This window comes from Lepidochelys olivacea, assembly GCF_965140295.1.
Source record: "Lepidochelys olivacea isolate rLepOli2 genome assembly, chromosome: 6".
In the NCBI taxonomy this organism is placed as follows: Eukaryota; Metazoa; Chordata; order Testudines; family Cheloniidae; genus Lepidochelys; species Lepidochelys olivacea.
Window position 1 is genome coordinate 17,211,471 of NC_140416.1, and position 24,998 is coordinate 17,236,468.

At 40.0% G+C, this 24,998-nt stretch overlaps 1 protein-coding gene across 1 annotated transcript in view; it reads left to right on the forward strand.

Annotated features, from left to right (window-relative positions):
• CHKA (choline kinase alpha) overlaps nucleotides 1–24,379 on the forward strand; it is a 40,659-nt gene extending 16,280 nt beyond the window's left edge. The window contains exons 3-12 of the mRNA XM_084630864.1: nucleotides 1,806–1,859; nucleotides 15,092–15,205; nucleotides 15,801–15,934; nucleotides 16,278–16,382; nucleotides 16,795–16,853; nucleotides 17,231–17,318; nucleotides 18,802–18,910; nucleotides 19,768–19,874; nucleotides 20,410–20,491; nucleotides 21,358–24,379. Of these exons, the coding sequence (XP_084486990.1) occupies nucleotides 1,806–1,859; nucleotides 15,092–15,205; nucleotides 15,801–15,934; nucleotides 16,278–16,382; nucleotides 16,795–16,853; nucleotides 17,231–17,318; nucleotides 18,802–18,910; nucleotides 19,768–19,874; nucleotides 20,410–20,491; nucleotides 21,358–21,417 (912 nt within the window). The 3' untranslated portion in view covers nucleotides 21,418–24,379. The remainder of the gene's footprint in view (nucleotides 1–1,805; nucleotides 1,860–15,091; nucleotides 15,206–15,800; nucleotides 15,935–16,277; nucleotides 16,383–16,794; nucleotides 16,854–17,230; nucleotides 17,319–18,801; nucleotides 18,911–19,767; nucleotides 19,875–20,409; nucleotides 20,492–21,357) is intronic.
• Nucleotides 24,380–24,998: the final 619 nt, after the last annotated feature.

The window sequence follows — 24,998 nt, forward strand, 5'->3', positions numbered from 1 at the left end:
TTCTAGGAGCATCATGAAGCAGGAAAGACTCCTGGATGGTGAGTAACCCTTGGCTGTTCCAAGAATATTGACATAAGATGCAATAGTGATATTGACATAAGACACACTTTTCAGAGAAGTCCTTTTGTACAAGGCTTAACATTATTGCTTAATTACACATTAGGCTCAGTGGGTGTTTAAGACTAATTAATTTCATTGGAAGGAATATATGCTAATTTAGTAGCCTTCATATTGTCTGCTAGGAGCTTAGTACCTTGGTGGAATAGGAAGTACTTTCTGACAGATTCTTGATTATATCAACTACATCCTTGCTGTAACTTTTGAAATAAATACTGTAGCTGTATTGTTTGTGTAAATCATTAGTTTGCTGTGTGGTACTTAGGGCAGATGGTGATTAACTTGTATTTTGTTCAGTCCACACTTCCACCCTTGGTACAGATATGATGTTAGAGCTTTGGAACAGAAAGGTATACTCATGGTTCCATTAATCAAATGTTTCTGTTCACATCATGAGATGGAGGCTTCCTTTATGGGCCTTCACAGTTAATGTGGTTTGAATACACAAACAGCAATGTTGCAGCAGAATTGCAACATCAGTAGCAGCCACACACAAAATGCTGAATAGAACTAAGCAAATATTTGCTTGTTTCCTTACCTTCAAACCCTTTAAGAGACTATGGTTTTTATTCCCATTTGCATTTTAAATGTGCAACTTTATTAAAAGCATGTGCCACTGAGGGTTCAGCTGCTGAGGGCATGACTTGTTAATGTTTTGAAATTGCTTTATGATAGCATTAACAAACATAGCACAATGCATTACGCATGGAACTGAGTGTTCGCTTGTATTCAATTTAATTGAGGCATCTTATGCTTGTTCTCCATATATACACACCATTTGTTTGAAAATTTAAGTCCTAGATTTACAAGAACCTACAGTACATGTAACAGATAGGATACACATATAGTAGAGCTTAGTGATTAAACTAGATAAACTTTAGTATTTGTGAAAGCTAAAAGGTGATCTGATTATCTAGATATAGCAAAGCAGGTACTCTGCAAGCTTTCTATTGTAACTCTGCCACTACTTCTCTCTTCATTCAGACTTGTATGTAATCTGACTATGATGTATCTAATGATAGGTCTATATTTTAAAAGCTGCCGCAGCACAACTAGAGCTGTGCCGCTGTATCACTTTAGTGAAGATGCTACTGTGCTGACAGAGCTTCTTCCATTGGCATAGTTAATCTCCCTCTGCAAGAGACAGTCACATTGATGTGAGAAGCACTCTGCTCAACATAGCACTGTCTATAGCAGGGTTTAGGTCAGTATAACTGCGTCACTCAGGTGTGGATTTTTCACAGCCCTGAGTGATGTAGTCATACCAGTGTAAGTTTATAGTGTAGACCTGGCCTAATGTCTTCACTGTTAACTTTACTTACAGGAGGGATGTTTTCCAAAGTAAAATGTACATAAATATTTTTAACATTAAAAAGATTCTTCTAAATATTCAATAACAAATCAAAATTCTGTCTGAAATACTGGAAAATATTTGGCTTCCAGTATATTATGGGAGTGGCATGATCTCAATGGCACATCCTTTTGAAAGCTTTGGAGTGAACTACTGTATGCAGTGAGATAAGAGTGGTGTGGTCAGATGTTGGAAACTAGTGTTGTAGATATTACTGATTAAGTCAGTGGAGAGTTAAATAGTTAACTGTAGCTGGTTTTATTTACTCCCTCTATTCTGGTGGTTGCTGATTATGTTGGCTTTCATCTTCTCACTATCTAATTTTTCTCATTTATAGAGGTCCTGTAATAAAGGAGGATCAGGACAGGCTCAGAAGGAAAATGACTTGCAGGTAAGTGTAATAACTCTGGTTAATTTTGCATTTCATAGAGATGAAGATAGGAGCACATTTGTCTCCTGTGTGCTCATAATTTCAGACAGTCTAATAGCCTGTCTCAACATGGGTATGTATGACCACTGTTGCTCTTGGAATTGTCTCCCTTTCTCTGAGCCACTGATCTACGAAAATGGAGGTAGTTCAGCTATTTGCTGTCTTTCCCAATCTTCTTTCCTGTATCATTCCAGTGCTTTTGGTTAAAATGCCAGAACTTGGACTCCATTTTCTGTCTGCATGCCAGAGATTTGTGACTTGAATAACACAAGTCCTATGCATTGTCTCAGAGTTGTCAAAATGTTTCTTGCATGTAGAAAAATCCTCCATGATGTTTTTTCAAAATGGAATTCTCTTATATAAAAGATATAATTTGTGCAGGATTCTCATTCCTAGTTCTTAACTCCTTGGTACCAGACTGATAGAACTCCCCTCGCAGTCCTTTGTCCTGAGTAAGGAGCAGTAGAACATGAACCAGGTGCTCTGCAGGCTATTGTGCAACACCATTCTGCTATCCTCAGTCATTTTTCTTCTTGACCATGGTTGGAGAGGAAAGGAAACACATAAACACTGCTCTAATGCAAAAATACTACCACCTTTTCCCATACCCGCTACCTGCTAATCATTCCATTTGAAACTTGTAAATTCTTAAGTATTTTGCCTCCAGCACTTGGCATGTTTTCTGGTGGTTTGGTGGTTGGTTATCTTTTTGCATTTAGCATCTGCTTTGGTGGTTCCACATAAAAGACCAAGGCAGAAGATGTGTCAACAGCTCTCTGATGCACTCCATGCAGCACTGTATAGAGGACTCCAGAATTTCTCCCCTCTGCATTTGTACACTCTGACAAAGCGTCTATGCAGGTATTTGATAGGATTGTGGATTTAATCTTCTGCCATAAAGACCACAGAATTGGCTTCAAGACATTCCTCTTGGGGCACCTGGCACTGGCCACTGTCAGAAGACCAGATACTAACAAAGGTTAGATGGACCTTTGGCCTGACCCAGTAGGGTCATTCTTATGTTCTTGCCTTGCTTCAGCGAGTTCATGAATTCCTGTCAGGGTGGATTTGGTAGGTTAAGGAAGCACACTTGGCTGGCTCCAGGTAAAATTTCAGAGAAAGTTGAGGCTATTTCAAGGAGAGTAACAGCCTGCAAGTTAGAAAGATCAACACTAGTAGAAATATTCAGGGTTGTCATGTAATTATCTATCAATTAATAAAACACTAGTTCTTGATAGGTCAGGATTTCCTCCTTCAATCCTATAAGAATATATACTTATAAAAATGTTAATATCTGAATATTAGCTTTGATCCAGAATAGGTTTTAACTGGTTTACCACAATATATATAAATTTACATGGTTATTTGGTAGCTTCTGACAGATGAGAAAACATTCACTTGATCCTTGCTCTTGCTAGTGGAGACTGAATTGCTGATTGGGAAAGATTTACAGCTGACATTTGGCTGCAGGCGTCATTGTATAATTTCTCAGTGAACATACTTTCATTTTGCAAGTGATACAACTTCAGAACAACTGAAGCTTTGGCTCTGCATGGATAACAGGTATCTGATTATGCCTGCAATTTGTTGCTTAGTTCTGTAACCTTGAAACATCAATTTTAATTAGACCATTTGCAGGCTAAAAATTAACAGGTCATTTTATACTGCGTAAAACAATACAGAATCTTTTTTTCAAAGGCATTTGGGTAAATCATTAACCTAGTAATATGGCAGTTTCTAAAGGGCCACTTAATCAGATTTGAGATGATAAACTTGCCTCTAGGTTTAAACTGAAACATTAGACCTTGAAAAATTTCAGTATAGATAAACAGTAAGGCTTTGTAAATATCAGTCTGTATGGTAATGTGACCAGATTTTCAGATGTGCCTTTTATTTAATATTTCCAAACAATACATGTGGATTAAGCATATGAAAGATAGAGAATCAGGGAAGATTAATCAGCCACCCTTCTTCTGAAGGTTCATAGAAGAACCACACTGACCTAGCTTGAGTTACCATCTCTAATGCAATATTCCAGAACTTGTCCTTAGAATTTGTTCTAAACCAGGCAGTCCCTGGTTCTTAATGTGAATTTTATTTTAAAACCATGTGCATATTGTGGTGTAACACGTGGGGTTTCACTAATGATGGTGAGACTTACTTTGCTTACATTCAAAGTAATATGAATGCTTTGGATTACAGTCTTGGGGCCTTTTAGATTCTTGCCACACCATTGGTCTTACAACACACTTTTTAGTAAAGGGAGGGCAGATTCCTTCCATAGGAATACATAAGTTCCTAGTTTTCTTTCTAGTACTATTAGAACAATTTAGTAAATTTGATAAGTATGTAGTTGTGGACAACCTTATTCCTGTCTTCAACAGTTTGGCAGCTGTTGCAGCTTAATGCTGGCAAGGGCAAATGGGGAAGCCATCACTTAGGTGTGGTCTGTAGAGTACATGAAATTCCACTCCCTCATGACTGACTTGCTTCTCATGCATCAGAAGTCCCAAGCCTTCTTGATAACCTGGAATGAGCAAGTGGTCTATGCAAAAGCATGATCCATTATGCTGCCCCACCAACAAAGCATGACTCCATCACCTTTTAGTCTCCAAGTATAGCCATTCAGTCTGTGGTATCTTCAGAAAAGGTATAACTATAATTCTACTTTTCTGAGTATACTCTTTGAATTGATTCCCACATTTCCCTCCCAGCTTTCCTTAGGATGAAACAGTCAAAATATTATCTAATGCCTAAGGAATATTTGACAGAGCTAAATCATCTGGAATAAACATTTTGTCCTTTAGTCTGAGGAGACAGGGTAGATTAGTAGAAATCCAGTCAAATATCTTCAGAGGTGTAGAATTAGATGAGCAGTCTCTTCAGCTTTGTCTAAACCAAATATGTCTTTATCTAATTAGGTACTTGCCTGGCCCCATCACCATATTATCCAAGTACCTTCAGAGGAGTGTGCCGCTTCACCTTCTAGAAATGTGAAAGTATGACTATCCAGATGACCTTCATTTTGGATCTGAAGCATCAGTTTACTTGAAGCTTTAAATCTTAGATGATCCAGAGTGCGTAGTCATAAATAGGCTATTTGTTAAAAATCTGGTGCCTCTGCTAAACTTACCTTGTTGATTGTCTATTCTAACTTGAATTTTGGTGCTTGGCAAAGCCTCAGCAAGAGCATGTGAAACTATCGGGAGTGTTTTGTTAGAGGTATTAATTCTGCCTCAGGAAACTAAGATGGAGAAACACTGCATGAAGGAAGGGGACACAACCATTATGTGCTGCACGTGTCATACCCCTCAGATTTGCCACTAGCAGTATTTTGAAATCCTTAAGCTTTGCCTTGTATTTTTAACTCAGTATGTTAAATACTTGTGGATATACCTGTCTTTCTATCCTTCCCATCTTACACTGTAGAATATTAGAGATTTGCAAGAAGGATTCCACCAGAACACCTTAAAACTAGTACAAAGACTTCCCTGACCAGAATACCTTCATTCTAAAGGTTACTTGCTAGGGTATCTGATTCCAATATACACACATTTCAAAGTAAGAGTTGCTCAAAAGACCTCCCAAACCTAGATTTAAATTGCTTACTAAGGAATCCAGTGTTGATGGTATATTTCCAAGGGCACATTGATGGGGCCATTCTACCATTCAGGTCAGGAGTAATTTTGCAGAGGAAGATCTCAGTTTCCACCCTTTCTGCAAACACTTGATGTGTTGGGAAAGGGGCTTCAAGCACAAAGGATTTGGCAGCAGGGGAAATCAGGGGAGCATCTGTCTCTTTGGACCTCCTGAAGGCTGCAGGAGGGGAGAGCCTTAAGAGGTTTAAGATGCCCAAGCACCTCCTACAAGCCTTAGACATATTGGAGGTTATCCTGACCCCTAGATGTTTGACTGTCAGTGTACTTGGGAAGACACCAGAGTATATATTCCTACTTGGTTCATGTTCTCATGGTTTTCTTTCAGCTGTGAGGGGTAGAGACTGAGTCAATACAGCTGTAGCACACACTATAGTACAAATATAGTGAGGCCAGGGAAGGCATTGTGAAGTCAAAGCTATGAGAAAACTAAAGAACTATGGAGAATAAGACCTAAGCCAGGAGCCCAACAAAGCCAAAAGAGCTGCTGGAAGCAGGAGCAAGGGAAGAAGCAGACTCCAGAGTGTATTTGCCCCTGGTAACTCTTGCAGGAAAAATGCATTCTGCACCCCACTATCTGAAACCACTTTTTTTCAACCTGTCTAATGCCAAAAAAGTTATGAAGAGCACGGTGTGAAAATTGTCCTCATTCCCTACATTGTATAAGCTCTTCTGGGCAGAGGCTGTCTTCCTGTGTTTGTACAACTTCCATCAGTATCCTGATCAGCACTTTAGGATTTACTGTAGTACAAATAACTTCCTCTTAGCATAACAGGCAGATCCAATGTGGTCTCTTCTATATTATGGTTTTTACATCTTTACAGAGCTAATCTTGCACATGGTGACAGCTACACTTCTGTGATGTTGACCTTGAGTGAGCAATGTACAAAAAGGTCTAGACTGATCATGGCTAATTTCTAATTCCCTTCCATTCATATAAAAATACTGGAGTTGATGGTGTTCATGTGATGCTGCTGCTGGGATGTTTCCAAGGAGAGGCAGCTTTTGTAGAAGAAAATGTTTAATATTCTTCAAATGTAGTACTTGCATATCTACTGTATAGATTTGATAGTTTTGGTTTATTGTATCCTAGAGATGGAGCCAGAGTCTTAATAAAAATCTATTTGCATTAGGGTTTTATAAGACATTGGGTTTTTTCTTCCCACCTTTGTTTTGCAAAGGTTTATTACATTATTCCTAAAAATAACTAGGTCTGTTGCTGCTAAAGAATGACCAAATTTGCATAGGTGCAGGGAAAATGGATCTAAAGTGTTCCAATTAAGGATACACTGAATATTCTACTTTGGGTCACTAAATTTAGTTTCTCAAACTAAAATTTTCACCTTAATCCAAACAGCCATAGACAAAGTCCACTTTTATTTTAAATGCTGAGCCCCATACTTAAGTGTAGATAGTATTGACTTTTTTGTATTGCATGAGATTAATTTAGAGTGTTAGGATACCTTAATGTTGTTCACTAGTATTTATAGCACCAGTCCAAGTTACCATTTTCCTGTTCATACATGGTCTGCAATGTTGTAACAAGTAGAATAATTGTAGATGGAGGTGGTGCTGGAAAACCAAAACTGATAAGGTTTAATGTACATCAGTTTTGTGTAACCTAGCCTTGGCAATGATTTGCTTACCACATATACTTGATGGTTCTCAGGGTACCCAGGAATGTGAGTCATCTTGTTACCCCTACCTTCAATTAAAGGGCGTCTTACCTGTGGTAGGCAGGTGCTATTCGGGACCTAACAACTAGCTATCACCTAACTAGCTATCACCATCTTTCTCCTGAAGGTTAACAAGAGGCACACCCAGTCCCCAAGTGCCCTTCAAGCATTCCCCTGTGATATCCAACCCCTGATGCTGGCTACTTACAGAAATCCCAGATCGGTTCCCAAAGGAAAAGCATACCCCAGTTTGCTAGTGACCTTATATCATGGCTTCCTGTATGATGTACAGCACTTGTGAGCACTTAAATAAACCCTTTTATCTTTTCTTAAAATAAAGGTTTCCCTAGAAACAATAAAGTATGATGGAAACAAGTCCATTACAATACAAAACAAAATGCAAATTAGGTCCTTAGTTACCTTTCCTATCGAATAAAGAAGGTTTTCTCCCCCAAAGTTTAGTCTGTTGCAGAGCTAGTAGACTTCACAGGAGCCAGGATCCAATCTTTGATGAAACACCCACACTCAACAAGATGGCTCTACAGTGAATGGGTACTGAATACCTTTCCTTACACTATTATAGTGAAAACTTTATTCAGAGCCAGGGGGATCTGCTGCCTGCTATAAATGTTTCTTTTCAACTCCAACTGGTTTCAGTTGTTTGCAGTTGTCTTTGATGGTTTTCCATTGTCTATATGGGGATGAGGCAAGGGTAGACAATTGAACTTTGCATTACATTATTGACTGACCAGGGAAAAGATGACCTCTACCTCACTTGAATGGGCCATCTCAGATCTGATTCCTTGTTGACTTGGTTTTACTACAAGACCATAAGGCCTAGTCCTTCAAGCAGTTGCACGTGCCCAGCACACTAAAGCCAGAGAACTTTGCCTAGCAGTAGCTGTAACGGTGATGTTCATGTCCTTTCCTCATAGCTTCTACCATGACTATATAAAGATGGTGCTGCTCCAATCCCCCTCTGTTCCTTCTCATTACCCATGGCCAGAGTTGGAGTGTTCAATGTGGCATTCTCTTGATGTTGATTTTAGGTCTTCTGCGGCTTTCTTGTAAATAGTTTATAAGCTTGAGCATAGTGATTGTATCTTGGTTAAGTATAGTTAATTAGGTTAGCGGTGTTATTAGTAGAATGCCTTCACCAGGATTCAAACAGTCTATCATGTGGGGTTGCTATTCTTAACTCTGATCCACACACACGTTGTTTACTGTGCTTGAGAGTGGCACATTAAAGAAAGGTGCTCCATCTTCAAATCTTTCAAAAAGAGAAGGCAGATGGCAAGGGACTTGAGACATAAGGGACTTGATGGAGCTGGCCATATAAAGCCTGTCGGCACTGGGAACCTCCACCGTACCAGCTCCTTAGACAATGTTAGAGTCTGAGAAGAGATTGTTCCTTGGCCAGGCACTGAGGCCTCCCCCAGGAAGAAAAGGGATGGTTTTCCTTTCTCTCACTTTCTGAGGAAAAGAATTCCTAAAACACAGTGGCCGTTCCAGGTGCTGGGATAGTCGTCGTCCTCATCAAGGAGTGCAGACTGGCACCGTGACTCTTCAGTGTGGGTGATGGAGTCAGGCCTTTCACCCACTCTCCAGTACTGAGACATCAATTTGAGACTCTCTCATTGACTTCAGCACCATCTGCAGGATGTTTAGTCCAATACTGATGGAATCCGCATCAATTGTTTGCCTGGTATGTCAGTGGCAAGGAATGTCAGACCTGCTTTGCCTTTTAGTCCATTTCCCAATTGTCCAGGGACAGATACCTGCAGGGTCTCTTATAATAATGAAGGCAAAGGCTGAGCTGATTAGAGGTTTTCCAAGCATCAACAATGCCTTGCAATCAGAGTGCAGTCAAAGCTGTCCTCTGTACTGATCCTAAGTTCTTCCCTGGCACAACTGCTCTCCTCAGTACAAGTATTGTCTGCAGTACAGACTTTGCCCTCAGGGTCATTACCAGCCTCCACATCAATTCCTCCCTTCCCACTGATATCAAGTGGGAGAACCATACAGTTTCCCGTCTTCAGAGCAGATTTCTTTATTGGCTTTTGTACCAGTAGAACCGGCTCACTGGATCTCAGACAAGGCTGGCTGTTTCTTTGCTCTCCACTGTGGCGCATCCTTTTCCTCTGGATGCTGATAGCAGTTAGAGATCAACTCAGGTCCTCATCACCCTCTCCATCTTCCACATGCCAGTCAAGGAGGTAGAGGCCTCCATCTGATTCTGATTGGTGTACCAGTGCTGGCACCATTCCCGCAGCAAAGACGGGCTCTTGGCCTGGTACCTTCTGGCTGCTGATGCCTATCTCTGCCCCAGAGAGATTCCTTGGAATCCATGGAAGGTTCCCTTGTTCCTTAAGATCAGGATCTTGAAACCCACTATAGGGCAAGATCACCAAACCAACCAGTGGTATCCCTTCAGCCACCTATGTTAAAGACTTAGGCAGAGGACATTTGTCTTAGAGCAGGCTCAAGCAGACTCTTGTGGCTCCTCTTACACATAGACTTAAGGCCAAAAGCGACCATCATGATCATCTAGTCTGACCTGCACATTGCAGGTCACAGAACCTCACCCTTTCTCTCCTGCAATAGACCCCTAAAGTGAGTTACTGAAGTCCTCAAATCATGATTTAAAGGCAAGTTACAGAGAATCCACTATTTACACTACTTTAAACCTGCAAGTGACTCATGCCCCATCTTGTAGAGGAAGACAAACAGGGTCTTGCCAATCTAACCTGGGGGAAATTCCTTCCTGGCCCCATGTACAGCAATCAGTTAGACCCTGAGCATGTGGGCAAGACTCCAACAGCCAGACACCTCTGAAAGAATTCTGTGTAGTAACTCAGAGCCCTCCCCATCTAGTGTCCCATTACCAGCCATTGGAGAGGTTTGCTGCTAGTAGTCACAGGTAGCTACATGCCATTGTAGGCAGCTGCCTCACACTATCCCCTCCATGAACTTACCAAGTTCAGTCTTGAAGCTAGTTAGTTTCCCCCACTGCACCCCTTGGAAGTCTGTTCCAGAATGTCTACTCCAATAGTTAGAAACCTTTGTCTAATTTCAAGCCTAAATTTTGTTGATGGCCAGTTTATATCCATTTGTTCTTGTGTTCACATTGACACTTACAAACTCCTTTCCCTCCCTGGTATTTATCTCTGATCTATTTATAGAGAGCAATCATATCTCCCCTCAGCCTTCTTTGGCTTAGACTAAACAAGCCAAGCTCCCTGAGTCTCATCTCATAAGGAAAGTTTTCCATTCCTCAGATCATTCTAGTAGCCCTTCTCTGCACCTGTTCCATGTTTAAGAAAGATGAATTCAAACCGGGAGATCACAACTGCATACAGTATTCCAGATTACACTACAGTACTGGATGCTCCCTCCCTGGTGCCCAAAGACTTCAAGGCACAACAAAATCTCCTGAGATGAATGGCTTCACCTTGGGAGTACAGATTGGATTTGTGCAGGAGAATATCCACAAGCTAGTGCACTTTCTTCAGTCCTCAACCCCAGGGAGAAAGCGCTCCATGTTGAAGCACTATGGAAGCCTGCCAAGGCTTTGTGGACACTCCAGCTTCTTTGAGGCTGACAGCAAATATGGACAAGTGGTATGTCCCTTTGCAGAGGGTTGTTATGAACATTCTGCCCCTACCTTGCTAGCTGTGACGGCCAATGAGAGATTGTCAGGGGAGGTTCAGGTCTACCCCCAAGGACAAAGAAGCTAAGAGGTTGGATATCAGGGGATGGAAAATCTATTTGACCTCCTTTGTAAATGTACATTGTGAATTAGCAGGTATGCCTCTCTAAATATAACTTTGTGAATGGGACTGTAGAACCAATTTTGAACAAGTCACTTGAATCCTCTAGGGAGGAGTTCAAAGCTTTTATTGAGGAGGGCTGTCTCATAGTCAAGGAATCATTAGTCTGTGCTCAACATATTGTGTCAGCAGTCACAATGAGAAGGACATCATGGCTGTAAAATTCAGAAATAGCACCAGATATCCAGTGTGTGTGGAAGACCTGCTTTTTGATTGAGTTTCCATCTTGGACAAAACAGATGAGACATTACACTTGTTTAAGGACAAGGGTGCAACTCTGCTCTTTGGGAATTCATACCCAAGCCTCCAAAAACCACCATTTTTCTAGATCAACAGCAGTACAATCCCCAGCAGTATTTTAGAGTGACCATACCAACCAAGATTTCTCTTGAACAGGAAATCAGGCATCTCAGGAGAAGATCTTCTGGGTCTAGTTTTACCCAGCCAGCCTCTCCCCCCTCCATTTTCAGGCAGGCAGCCTATTTGATGTATACATTGAGAAGATCGTATGACTGGCAAAGGTTTCAACCCAATCTTCTTAGTTTGGAAAAGGCTATCTTGCTTCTACAGTGCTTGGGAAGCAATAATGGTGGACAGATGGCTCCTAAGCACTTTGGGATTGGGTTACACAATTTGGTTCTCTCCCTCCCATTTCCCCAACCCCCCAGTCCCTTCTCAGGGACCTCTTCTCCTGAATCAATGCTGCTACAGCAGGTCCAAACCCTATCTACTTTGTGGGCTATAGAGAAGATTCCTCATTGGAAAAGGATTTTATTCCTGGTACTTCTTGATCTCCACCCTTAGACTTGAGGGGAGGGGAGGAATGGCACATCCTCAATCTCCAGAGTCTCAACCAATATGTAAAGTATATCAAATTCCACATGGTTACATTGGCTACTATTTTTCCTGCTCTGAATCATGACTAGTTTGCTGATCTTTCTCCAGGATGCTTATTTCTTCAAGGCAAGTTCTCCCAAGCCACAGAAAGTTCTTGAGATTCCTCATCACTGGCTAACATTACCAGTGCACAGTTCTCCCTTTTGGCCTGTTATCTGCCTCAGGTGCCTTTGCCAGAATGCATGACTCTCTTGGGGCCTAAGAAGGGAAATTTGTCTTTCCATACTTGAAGATTGTCCACAGTCACATCCACTTGATGCTGGCCCTTTTTGATTTGTCTGGGACTGATCCTCAACAAAGAAGACTTTGAACCCAACTCAAAAAATCAAATTGGGGCTCCACTAGAGTGTAGGAATTCAAGGGTCTTTCTCCCATGCCAATTCCAGATAAATCACTTCTGCCTGGACCTCCCATTTGCATCTTTCTACCAGAGTCTTCATACGCTTGAGGTTACTAGGCCACATGCACTTACAAAGTGCAACAATGTGAGGTTGTGTCTTTGCCTTCAGCTGTTGCTTCAGTTTGTCACCCCAGTTGCCAGTGACTGGGCAGCCTTGTAGAGGTCCCTCCAGAGATTAGACTCCCTTCCATGGTGGATGGAGCAGGACAGTGTCAGTCTCTCCATCCTCCACCAGCAAGAACGTTAGTCATTGTCTCCAATAGATTAGGGAGCATATCTTGGTGTAGTTAAAGGTTCAGAGTTTGATCAGAACAGAGACTATTATGTCAATGTGTTGAAACTTTGAGCAATATTCAACACATGCCAGGGGGCTTGAGACCAGATCAAGGAAACAGCAGCTAACAATTCAGACAATATTACCACAATGTATTATGTGAACAAGCAGGGAGGAGACAGCTCCGATCAGCTCTGCCAGGAAACAAAATTCTGGTACGTCTGTATCAAGGAAGATACCACGCCCACACCAAATCACTTGTCACCAACCACCTTGGCAGCATTTTCTCAGACAACCACAAATGGTCCCTAAAGTGTGCTGAGGCTCACTTTCTGAATATGGGATATTCCCATCGACTGACCCATACACAACAAAGGACAACAGGAAATGTCAGTTCAGTTCCCAAGCAGGACTCAGTCCAGGGGCCCTAACTGATTTCTTCCATCTGCATTGGGGACTGAACTTGATATGCCTTTTCCACATCCCTCTAATCTTCTGTTTATCAAAAAGCTCAAAATGAACAACACCAAACTAATTCTGATTGCACCAGCATGGCCAAGGCAATGTTAAAGTGAAGTTGGAAAACCATCAACTTGACTTTGCAAATTTCTCCCTCTTCTTCCAGTCTTGCTGTCTGAACTTCACGGCCAAGTTATTCATCTGGTATTGGATAGTCTGCACCTGACTGTGTGGGTGTTGCATGGCTAGATGAGGAGAGTGCTCACAAGGGGTTGGTTTTCTACTACTAAGCAGAATTTCCCTAAGTGGAAACCATTTTCTATTTGGGCCGTGTGAAAACAAATTCAGCCCATTTGCTATATTTGAAATCTTCAGGCCTACTTCTTGGCTCCCTGAAGGTTTGCTTAACTGATCTTAGCTTTCCATTCTCCCATCTGAAGAAAGTTTGATATTCTTGAGCCCTATAATAGGTTTCTGAAGGGTATTGTCCATCTTTTTCCACCAATCAAAGAAATGGTGCTGTTGTGGGACCTTAGTATGGTGCTGGCAGCACTGAGCCTGCCATTTGAGCAGATAGCAACACAATCATAGGCTCCCCTCTCCCAGAAGATTGCCTTCCTGGTAGCTGTAACATCTGCAAGAATTGCTTGTTGTGATGGCAGATCCTCCATGTGATCAGTTCTTCAAGGACGTAGTGGCTTTAGGGCACCCTAAGTTGCTCCTCCTCCTTCCCCCCCAGTGATGTTTCACCTCAAGTTATTTACTTAACCAAACCATATTCAAGGGCAGAGGAGCAAAGTGTCCATACCTTAGGTGATGGGAGGTGGTGCTTAGCATTCTGAGAGGACTAAATTTTTTTCTCACCTTGGCTCTTAATATTGTCTGGAGACTGGTCAGCCTTTCATCTGTTCAGCAGTCAGGCTTTCCGAGTAGATAACTGCTTGTTACCATAGGCTGTGGAATGGCTCAGATGATACTCCCATAGTCACTGTGGGCTCATTGGATAAGCGCTCAGGCAACATCCCTTGTGTTTAAGTGTGTCTACAATGAAAATTTGCAGGACTGCAACACGGTCTTCCATGCATACCTTTGTTAGACATTATGCTATCGCCACAGCATCAAGGCCTGATGAAAACCTTGGGAAGGCAATTTTACAATCTCTATTTAAATAAATTCCAAGCCCCATCTCCTATGAGTACTGCGTGTGACTCACCTGAGTGGAATACACATCTGCAACCACTCAAAAGACTGTTATCTGTATTGTAACTGTTCTTTGAGAGAGTGCAGATATGTATTCCATGACCTGCCCTCCTTGTCCTCCGTATTGAAGTCTCCAGCCTTGCATTTTTGTGCAAAGAAACCTGAGGGAGCTCGGGGTGTTGCTGTCCTTATATAGCCATAGGAGGAGCTTTGACAAAAGGGCATGATCACTGCTCCCTACAAGTACTGCTAGACAAAGTTCTCTGACTTCGCTTCAGTGCACTGGGTGTGCTCATACATGAGTGGAATACACATCTGCACCCACATCTTGAAGAAACAGGAATGAGCCTTTTTCAATATAATTACATTGTTCCTTTAATATTAACCATGTACACATCTTGCAATGATTGTCAATTGACAAGTTATAAGTTTCAGTGGAGACCTCGTATACTACCCTTCATGGATAAATATCCATGAAAGTGGTATTCAAGGTGTGGTGAGGTCAAGTGTGACAGGAGTTGCTTGTAAAGAACAGTGAACACTTTACCAGTAGGCACCAATGGGCCTGTCATAACTTCATTCACTAAAGTTTCCTCCTGAAGCTGTAATGCTGCATGGCTTCCATATTAAAACTTCTTGTATTGAGCAACCTTTTTTCTTTGCTGTCCTAAAAAAAGCCTACATCAGTTAGTCTCAGAATTTATTTAAAAACTAATCCTAAACAAACTTTCACTTTGCGAGCTTTGCTCTTTAGTATACTAAACTAAACTCTTTTTTTGTGTAAACCTTAATTTTATGCAGGGTGCAGAAGCCATGGTACTGGAGAGTGTTATGTTTGCCATTCTTGCAGAGCGAAATCTTGGCCCGAAGCTGTATGGAATCTTTCCACAAGGCCGATTAGAGGAATTCATTCCAGTGAGTCACATTCATGATTAGTCAACAGGCTAGTAGCTGTAAGTTGTTGTAATTGAACATGACCAGGGCGTCTTTGGACTGTATACAAAAGCAGAGGTGTGGGAATGAAATATTTGGCACTTGTAATTGTTAGCCTTAATTTGATGCTATAACTAGACTTCCTGACTCTCTAATATCTTTGGGGCAGGAGGGAAGAGGTCTGTAAAAATTTCTTCTCCAGCTGTAGTTTTAAGTTGGATCATAATAAATATGGACTGAAACAAGCTTGAGAGCAGCTGTTCTGTTAACAATTAAAAGAATAGCACAAAGATTTGTTTTTGTTCTCTTCAATGACCCACTTAATGTATCCCCTGGACTCTTGTCCAAGGGTATAAGACTTTGGGTGGGACTTAACCCTCTGACCTTATAGGACAGAAGATCAGAGGCTACCAAATGAATACTTAATAGATATTCCAGCTAACTTCTTCCCAAATATAATTGTGCTGAACTTTGATGAAACAATTTAAACTTTTGATTGTTACTTCAAAGCTATTGAGTGATATTCATGTTTCTCTGACCTTATCAGCTTTTCTAAGTGTGCTTTATTTTGTTACAGAGCAGGAAATTAGATACAGAAGAACTAGGCTTACCTGATATATCTGCAGAAATAGCTGAGAAAATGGCCAGGTTTCATGGTATGAAAATGCCATTTAATAAAGAACCTAAATGGCTTTTTGGGACCATGGAAAAGTAAGTCTTCTCACTTTTATTGTAAAGTTTATGAAACGTGGGGGGGGTCAGAAGACAGCAGCCAATGACATTCTTAATAGGTAGAAGTCTTGCTGTTCTAGAGGGTCTCTTCTGTAAACTGGCAGGTATTTTGTAAGGATGAAGGCTTGCTGTCTATAAGCAGCTTCATCTGGGGGAGTCCAGAAGACTTGACTCTTTCCAGAAGTTTCGATTTGATGCATCTTGAGTTTGAAATCTTACTTTTTTTTAAGACAAAACTAAAGAAAAAACTAAAAGGTCTCAACTGTAGTATAATTAGCATTCAAACTTGGTACACTGTTTTTACAACTTTATTTTTGGGTAGGTATCTAAACCAAGTATTGAGGATTAAATTTACCAGAGAATCCCGGATTAGAAAATTTAACAAAATCCTCAGTTACAATCTTCCCCAGGAAATGAAAAGCCTAAGGTAAGATTTTAGCTTTTGCTACCATTTTATATTAATTTATTAATTAGAGGAGTGTGTATATGTAATGATGTATTTATTGAATTCTGAGAACTGTATTAACTTACATTTTCAGGTCAAACTGATATGGTTCCCATAGCCTGCACAACTGTCCCTTGTTTGTACATGCTTGCAAACAGATACAATAGTGCATTCAGTAATAACGTACTGAGTTGGTTGTAGTGTAGAGCCCTACCTCTGAGTGTCCTGATTGCTGTGCACTTAAATTCTCAGCCTACATGCAGCATTAAAATGTAGGTTTTGTCAGGAATGCTTTGAAACCTGGACTTCATGCAATAAACAAGTTTTACATTTAGCTGGGTCTAAACTTTGTCTTAATTAGCTCTTTGTTGGCCCGTTGCTCTTGGTTTTTCAGATCTATGCTTGAAGCTACTTCATCGCCAGTTGTCTTTTGCCACAATGACTGCCAAGAAGGTAGGATGACACTACTTTGGCAACTAGGTTAATACTGCAGTGCTAAGAGCAGCCTTATTTCTTATTTCTTGCTTGATTTCTACTAATGCTGTTTTGGGCTATATATCTATTCAATCCTGTGAACTCTGACACCTTATATTATGATGGGTTGAGTTGGGGGACAGGTAGGGGTTTGACAAGCTTGTTACAACTTAAATATAGGTATCCCGATGGCTTCACATGTTTTCCTGTTTTTGTCAAAAGGAATGCCAGGATTCTCGAGTGACGTGTTTGTTTGTTTTTTAACTTTTTATATTAGAAGTATTGTCTGAATTTTTATCAAAATAATTCCAGTGATTCTGCTCACTACATATTTGTGTTTTCTCAAAACTCTTCAGGTAATGTCTTGCTCTTGGAAGGCAGAGAGGATTCTGAAAAACAAAAGCTAATGCTTATTGACTTTGAATACAGCAGCTATAATTACAGGTAAACTGTTCCAAACATAAGATTTTCCTGTTTGGCACGTCTTTAAATAAACTACAGTAAAAGGAAATAAAACTCTTTTCTAAATCTAATCTCTTCCAATGAGTTGTATTTCTCTGCATTACGTTCTATGTCCTGCCTTTGATTCACCAAAACCGTGAATGCCAAAAGCTCGGCGCACAAGCCAAATTGGCAGTCTCACAGGTGACTAAATCAGTGTATCTGAAATCTAATTCATCTGCAGAAGTCTGAAGACTGCTGCAGTTCAGTTCACATAGTATTTGTCTTGTGATAGCATGCCTCCTAGACATGACTTTTTCCCCATAAATGGCAGAAAAGCGAACATCTCTTTAGAAAATGCAAGAAATCTCTCTATTAATCAGAAAGATGTGATCATTAGTGTAACAGCTAAGTAATGTGTCTGAAATCTGTACTGCAAATCTTAAATTCTCCTTTTATCTTAATTACTTCCACTGTCCTGGCTTTTATTACCAAAACCTTTTCCTAGCACTGTAGTTTGCTGCTTTTCTTCTGAAATCAGTTCTTGCAGCAACCTTGTTTTAGCACAGGAAGATCTGCTTTGTTACTCTGTTCTGAGGCAACTTCAAAGAACTTTCTCACCTATGGCCACCTACTGTAATTAAGAAAAATGCATGAGTTACTGGTGTTCTGAATGTATCCAAGTGCAGCATAAGCTTCCACTTCCTGTACATGAACATCTGTGAATTAACTCATTTAGCAATTTCTGTAAACATAAAGACTCTTGCTACTTTGCTTTCCTTTCTCATGACCCTTTTGTCGAATTCCTTTTCTCCTGCCATGTGTGCAAGGATTCTTAGGATGATACAGGACTACTCAAAAATGCCTTCATTCATCACCTTTCTGATTTAGTCTTAGTAATATCATATATCAGTCTTTGCCAAGTTGAAAAGTATGCTCTGAATGTACTACTCCATTAAATCTTATCACAACAGAAACTTAATTGAACTCAAAATGCCAGTGGAGTATTAGCCATTTATATAGAGGTGGGTTTTTACAGTATTAATAATTGACTTGTGATCTAAATTACCTCTTACATTCCATAAAAAATGCTGGCAAATAGTTCTCAATTCTTTGATATATTGGACCCTTTGTGTTTTGAGTCAAGGTCACAGTTTCTAGTATTGCTGATGTACTCCACGCAAACAGCAGTAGCAAGTGCTCCTGCATGGACAATAAGGACATTGGTTTTACCGCTAGCTTTTTTAAAGAAAAAAGGCTTGTTGATGCATCTTGCACTATTTGCTTTTTGTGTGTTCATCAATAAGCTTTTACTGCCAATTCTGATCTCTATTTGTAGAACTTAAAGTACTTCATGCCAACGTTCTCCTCATGCTTTATAATATTAAATCAATACAGTCTTGAAATTTTAAACAAGAGCTAATATTTAAATATTCTGGAAACTTGAACTCTGCCCTAACCTAACTATTGAATGGTTAATTTTCAGAGGATTTGACATTGCAAATCACTTCTGTGAATGGATGTATGACTACACTTATGAAAAATACCCATTCTTCAAAGCCAATTTTTTGAAGTATCCCACAAGGATGCAACAGGTAGGTGCATGAAAGTAGAGTTACTCAAATGTCAGGGTCCACAAGCTTCAAATCTGATCTGTCTTTTCTGATTACCAGTTTGATTGTTACTATACATCCTGTCCACCAAAATTCCTCACTGTCACTGGATGTAGTAGTCATTTGTTCATAAACTTTTAGTGTACAATGCTTTAAAAAATACAAAAGCCCTGATAAACTTCTACCTGAAAAGCTATTGGCAGCAATGGAACACTTAAGCCTGGTCTACACTGCGGGGGATTGATCTAAGATACGCAGCTTCAGTTATGAGAATAGCGTAGCTGAAGTCGACATATCTTAGATCGACTTAGAATCACTCACTTCGCATCCTCGCGGCGTAGGATCGACAGCCACCGCTCTCCCGTTGACTCCGCTTCCGCCTTTCGCCGTGGTGGAGTTCCGGAGTCAATGGCAGAGCAATCTGATCAATTTATCGCATCTACACTAAACGAAATAAATCTATCCCCGATAGATCAATCACTACCCACCAATGCAGTGGGTAGTGTAGGTGTGGCCTTATTGTGCTCTCACATGTGTATATACAAAGGTGGTCCTGATGTTCCACTGGTTTCAGTAGCTTTGGGTTGAGACCAAAAGCAAAAGGGTTAGATAGAACTAATGGGATACTGTCTTTATATACTGAATTCCTAATCTGTTACTCAGTGGCATTCTTCTTTGGTGCTCAGGTTTTGAAATGATCCAGAACAGTTAATACTCAAATTTTCAATCTTGGAAAAAACTAAACTTCTTGGTCTTTATAAAAATTTAGCATGCTGATATTAACCATTCTTGAGTCTAAGAATTGTCTGATGTGTTCTCATGATCACTATTGTCTTTAGCTTCATTTTATCTCCAGTTACCTGACTGCATTCCAAAATGGATTTGAAAATCTAAGTAATGAAGACAAGTCCAAAACAGAAGAAGATATGTTAATGGAAGTTAATAGGTAACTATTTATATTTGCTGTAGTGATAGTGCAGTGTTGGTATTCTGCATATGGTCCACCTGTTAACACTTGCATTTTGGTGTCACATTCTTGCATCACTGAGAAATTTCTAGTTAGGATTTGCCTTAAATAGCATTTCCAGGGTAAATGAGGAGAGAGCCCATAATGGTTGTAAATGAGTCCTTGTTCTATGTTAAAACTGTTACGGCACAATGTGAATAGTAGGCTATAGAAGTTACTAATGGCATTATACAAATAATTAGCTGTGCTATGAAAACTATCTTAAGATAAAGGTACATTTTCCAAGCTTGGGGATTAGTCAGTGGGATACTGATGTCATGTCATATGGCTGCTTGGAGCAAGAAGGAACTCTGTTCTGGGATGCTCATTATAATATATATGAGCTCATCTAAAAGATAGCATTTTATAATAATAAAATTGGCACTGTTGATTTAGACTAAGTGGGCTAGATAATGCAGTTAAAGTGAGATGCTAGAAGAGTCTTTCAGCAAGCCTTTTGTTTTGTAATTTGCAGGTTTGCCCTGGCATCACACTTCTTCTGGGGCCTGTGGTCCATTATACAAGCAAAGATTTCATCCATTGAGTTTGGATACATGGTATGTTTTTTGTTTTTTCGTTTTTTTTGAAAGAGTAAAATCTTAACCTTTCATTTAATTAAAAGTAAACCTTAATGCATGTTAAGAGCAATTTAGTAATTTTAGTCAGTGTTGCTTTTCTTAAGAAATTTATCTGCGCCGCGCGCACACACATTTAGTTTTCTTCCAAGTACAATTGTCCGTCGTCCTATGCAGTTACCATGCCTAAGTCAAAAGATTCTACAGGTGGTACTATAACTTCTGCTAATCCTCTGTCCAGTAGTGAACAGAAGTGGACTTTTTTTTCGCCTCCCAGTGAGCTGATTCTTTCACACTCCCAGACATATTCTCCTGTAGTTGAAAGGGTTGTAGCATGTGCCCTCCACAGTACCTGACTAACACATGAACAGTGGATTTTAGTTTTTTAATACTAGTTTTTGTTTTGGAGGAAAAAACAAATCTTTCCATAGTTTCTTCTCTGGGACTAAGAATGGTAAAGATATTACAGTTTTGTTAATTTACAGGGGGAAATTGCTGATCAAGGTTTAGTACACTTGAATAGTGTTATAGCATTGGCTATAAGCCCTGCTTTGTTGCTAGACAAACTTAACTGACATGAAACTAATAGCCAAGGGTTAGATAGGATGCAGAAATGCTACTAAACCTGAAATTAGACTTTAACATGACACTTTAACTTGTTTAAAAGGTCTCTTCCTTTTGCCCCCCAAATACTCTTGGAAGGTAATGCCAGGAGGATAATATAGAAATATTTCTATCTATATTCATAATATATAGCCTCCCAAACTGCAGACAAGAATGCATGTACATCATGGCAGCACACAACTGACACTGTTTCTCAGGAAATTGATTTACCTCATTTTATTTAGGACTATGCACTGTCAAGATTTGATGCATACTTTGACCAGAAGAGGAAACTTAAAGTGTGAATGTTGGAAGAATGGACAATCTGTTACTGTACAAAGAAAGCAGCTGGACAGAACTTCCACTGTGCTTAGGCTACTGTATCTGTAATGAAGGTTTCAGTGGATTCCAGTTTTTTTTGGAATGCAGATATACAATTTGTGAAGACTGTACAAAAATCACTTGGTTTATTTGTTTACAGTTTCATAAGAAATCTTTGGAATGAGATTGGGAGGCAAAAGTATAATACAGCAGTGCAATATCTTGAAATCCTTTTAATCTAAAGGGTATTTTATATTATGGGGAAGCTTACAGTTAAGTGTGGAATACCACATGCATCCAGAGCAAACAGTGTTACTGTTGGTACTTTTTTGTTTTTAGGGGGTTTATTGACATTCTGGTGAACATTGTGACAAGAACACTTGTAAATGGTAATGCATTGTAGACACTACTGGTCAATGGGAAGATCAATTGTGTCTGAGGATAACTGTTATACTGTGAAGCTGGCTGAAAGGCCTTATTGTGAGTTAATTGTATTAGCCTCATTGTGTCCCCTGAACATTGTCTCAAGAAAGCTGCTGCTATGTACAGCAAAATGGTTAAAGGACACATTAAAGCAATTTGCTGTCAAGTCTATCTAAATACAGATGAATGTAGTTGTCGTCATGTACATGTCTTTGTAGAATGAAATACAGATGAATCTTAAACTGGAAATTCTGAAAAGATTTGGGATGACTAACCTATTCATTTCACATCCTTCATCAAGAGCATGCTTTATTGTTCAGCCTGGCTATCTAGCAGTATTGCAATGTGCTGTATATGAAGCTCTCCAGGCTGGGAGCACTGGGATGAGTGCCTTGAATTACTGTAGCAACCCCCGATCATTGGATTGGCATTAACAATACTCCCAACTGAAGGCAGCCCTTCTCCTTGACCTGAGGGGCGTTACCACATTACAGGTCTGTAAGGAAGGTGTGTTGGGAATGAGGGAAATAAGAGAATTTCCTTTCCCTCAGAGCATGAGGAGAGGGAGACGCTTTTTACCAACTGAGGCATATTGTTGGCTTCTAGGGGTGCTTTTTTCCTTGTTAAACCTCTGACTTCAATCTTGTTCCAGCAAGCAATCCAATAAAGTTGAGTGTTGTGGGAAACAGTAACATGATGTTGAAACATGTATATATGTGTGAAATCTACAGCATATGTGTAAATGTTCTCTGGAGAAATGTTTAGATTTTGGGAACTTGTTTTACTTTAGCCATTGTTTTATTTCTTTGCTTTCTGCTAAGACATTGTATTATATTACAATAAATTTTTTTAAGTATTCCTGTATAGGCTTGTGTGGAAGATAGTGTAGTGTATAAAACATTTGAGGGAATGTGTAGTGTTTACTAATAGCATGACTTGTTCAAACTGCCATTTCTGATTCTTTAGAGGGTCAGTTTGCAAATATTTTGAATTTGTAACACCTTTAATCCAGTGGTCGTGGTTTTTGAAGCTGACATTACTCATACCTTATCATAGTCATAACTTTAGCAATGTTACATGGTGGGAAAACTAACATTTCTGCAGAAATATGTGAAACAAATTGAGGCATAAGCATTAAATTCTAAATGTAGGAGAATGATCAAGTAGTAGCAAATCTTGACTATGCTGAAGGGAAAAGCAAAGGTCCCTTTGGGAGAATGAAATTGTAATTTTCAACTGCAGATACTTACAGTACATGGTCCAAAGAATCAAACTCATTGAGAAATATATTAAGGGCTCACTTTGACAGCACTACTGGGTTTGTAAGCTCTTGACCAGTAACATTTGCAGCTTGGGACTCAATTAAAATATGGGATTGAAGCAGTTTGCCAGTCAGTGGAAGATTGTTCTAATTACTGTGCAATGCATGTTGCACTAAGTCCCTGCCATACTTCATAGATGCCAACTGACTTTCAGAGATGCAGCCATGCTATATGTACGCTGCACCTGAAATGTGCTGTTGCACAGGTACATCAGTGGCATCTATTAGTTAGGATTGCTTCGCACATCCATCTAAATGCAGAGTGAGACCTAATTGCTAACTTTCCAGAGAGATTGCTCATGAGGGACAGTTAACTCCAGCATGTTAGTTCACTGAATGCTACAGAATTCTCTGCCAAAAAAAGCAGCTTCTAGAAGGGGAAATTCACCTCTTATGCAAGGGCCATACCCCTTTCTAATGAGTTTATAGTGGAGGCACTACTGTAGGATTTTTTCAGAAATGTTTACTGTTGGCTTTACTGTTCTTATTGAAGTCCATGAATTTCTGAAAATCCCCCTAGCTATTCAAATAGTCCAGAAAGGATAAACTCACTTTTTTTTCTTTTGAACAGCTCTGGTTCACAGCAGTTAAGAGAACAGTCACTGACTGATTTAGAGAATCATAGGTCTTGTTTCTTAGTAATTTCTAAGAAATATTACACTAGCATTAGTGGAAACTCTAGTGCAGACTTGCTGCTGGCATTCTTGACCTCTAATCATCTAGACTTGCTGTGATCAGGCTAAACTAAAACAAAGACCCTGGCAGCTGCTCAGCTAATGCTTTCCATGGTGGAGTTCACCAGAAATGTGGGCGACTTCCTGAAAAGTGCCAGTGCAGAAGCAGTTGTAACTTCAGTAACATGCTTTTTTCATAAAAACAGTTTTAGGGGGTTGAGTGGTGCTTTTGTCACCTGAACTCTTGAGCTTTCTGTGAGTTTGAGTTTTGCATGAAAAATGTTGTTGTCTCCACTTCCCCTACAATATGATGTACTTAGCTAACATGCTTACGATCACTTTACAGGTACAGGACTAAATATACCTAAACCAGGTGTTTGTCTAATCTGTTCTTGAAAACCACCAATGATGGGGATTCTGCAGCCAGCCTTGGAAGCCTATTGTAGTACTTAACTGTCCTGTCAACCAAGCTCACGTATCTGAAAATCATTGCAGGGTAATAAATGTGGAAATACCATTTTACAATCATTCTTGTGAGATGAATCTGGGCTGGGTTAATGAAGCTGTATCCATTTATACCAGTTGAAAGCTGGTCTTAGGCGTGTAGAACAGGAGTCATCACTTCTACCCCCTCCTTTATTTTATCTGGGCTGTCAGGTGCCATCCAAAGACATCAATCTCCAAAAAGTCATAGGAATTTTTCTGGAATAATAGAATCATAGGACCAGCAGCTAAATATAGATGTAACTGTCTGTCTTTCCCTGTCCGATCAGCCAGGACCTCAGTTGCTGTTTCTCCAGCACAAAAGAGCTATTTATAAAGAGATGAAAATAAAGCTGGCCCCAGCGTTTGACAGGAACAGTCAGTCAATACAGCAAGGCTGACTGTAGTGTCTTTCTGCAGCATAGCAGGAAGGTGGGGGGAACTACTTCCTGTACCTTACAGAGAAAATAGGGCTTTCAGGCATTCAACTCCTCCTGAAAGATCAGTGAGGTAGCATTGACTGCTTCCATAGTGTACAGGATGCAGTTGGGATCATCTATCATGCCAGACTGAATCCATGTGAAGCAGTAAATGAAGTAGTTCACTAGAGATGGATAAATAGCAGTAATGGTTCTAGACTGAAATAAAATAAAGAAGTGCACTT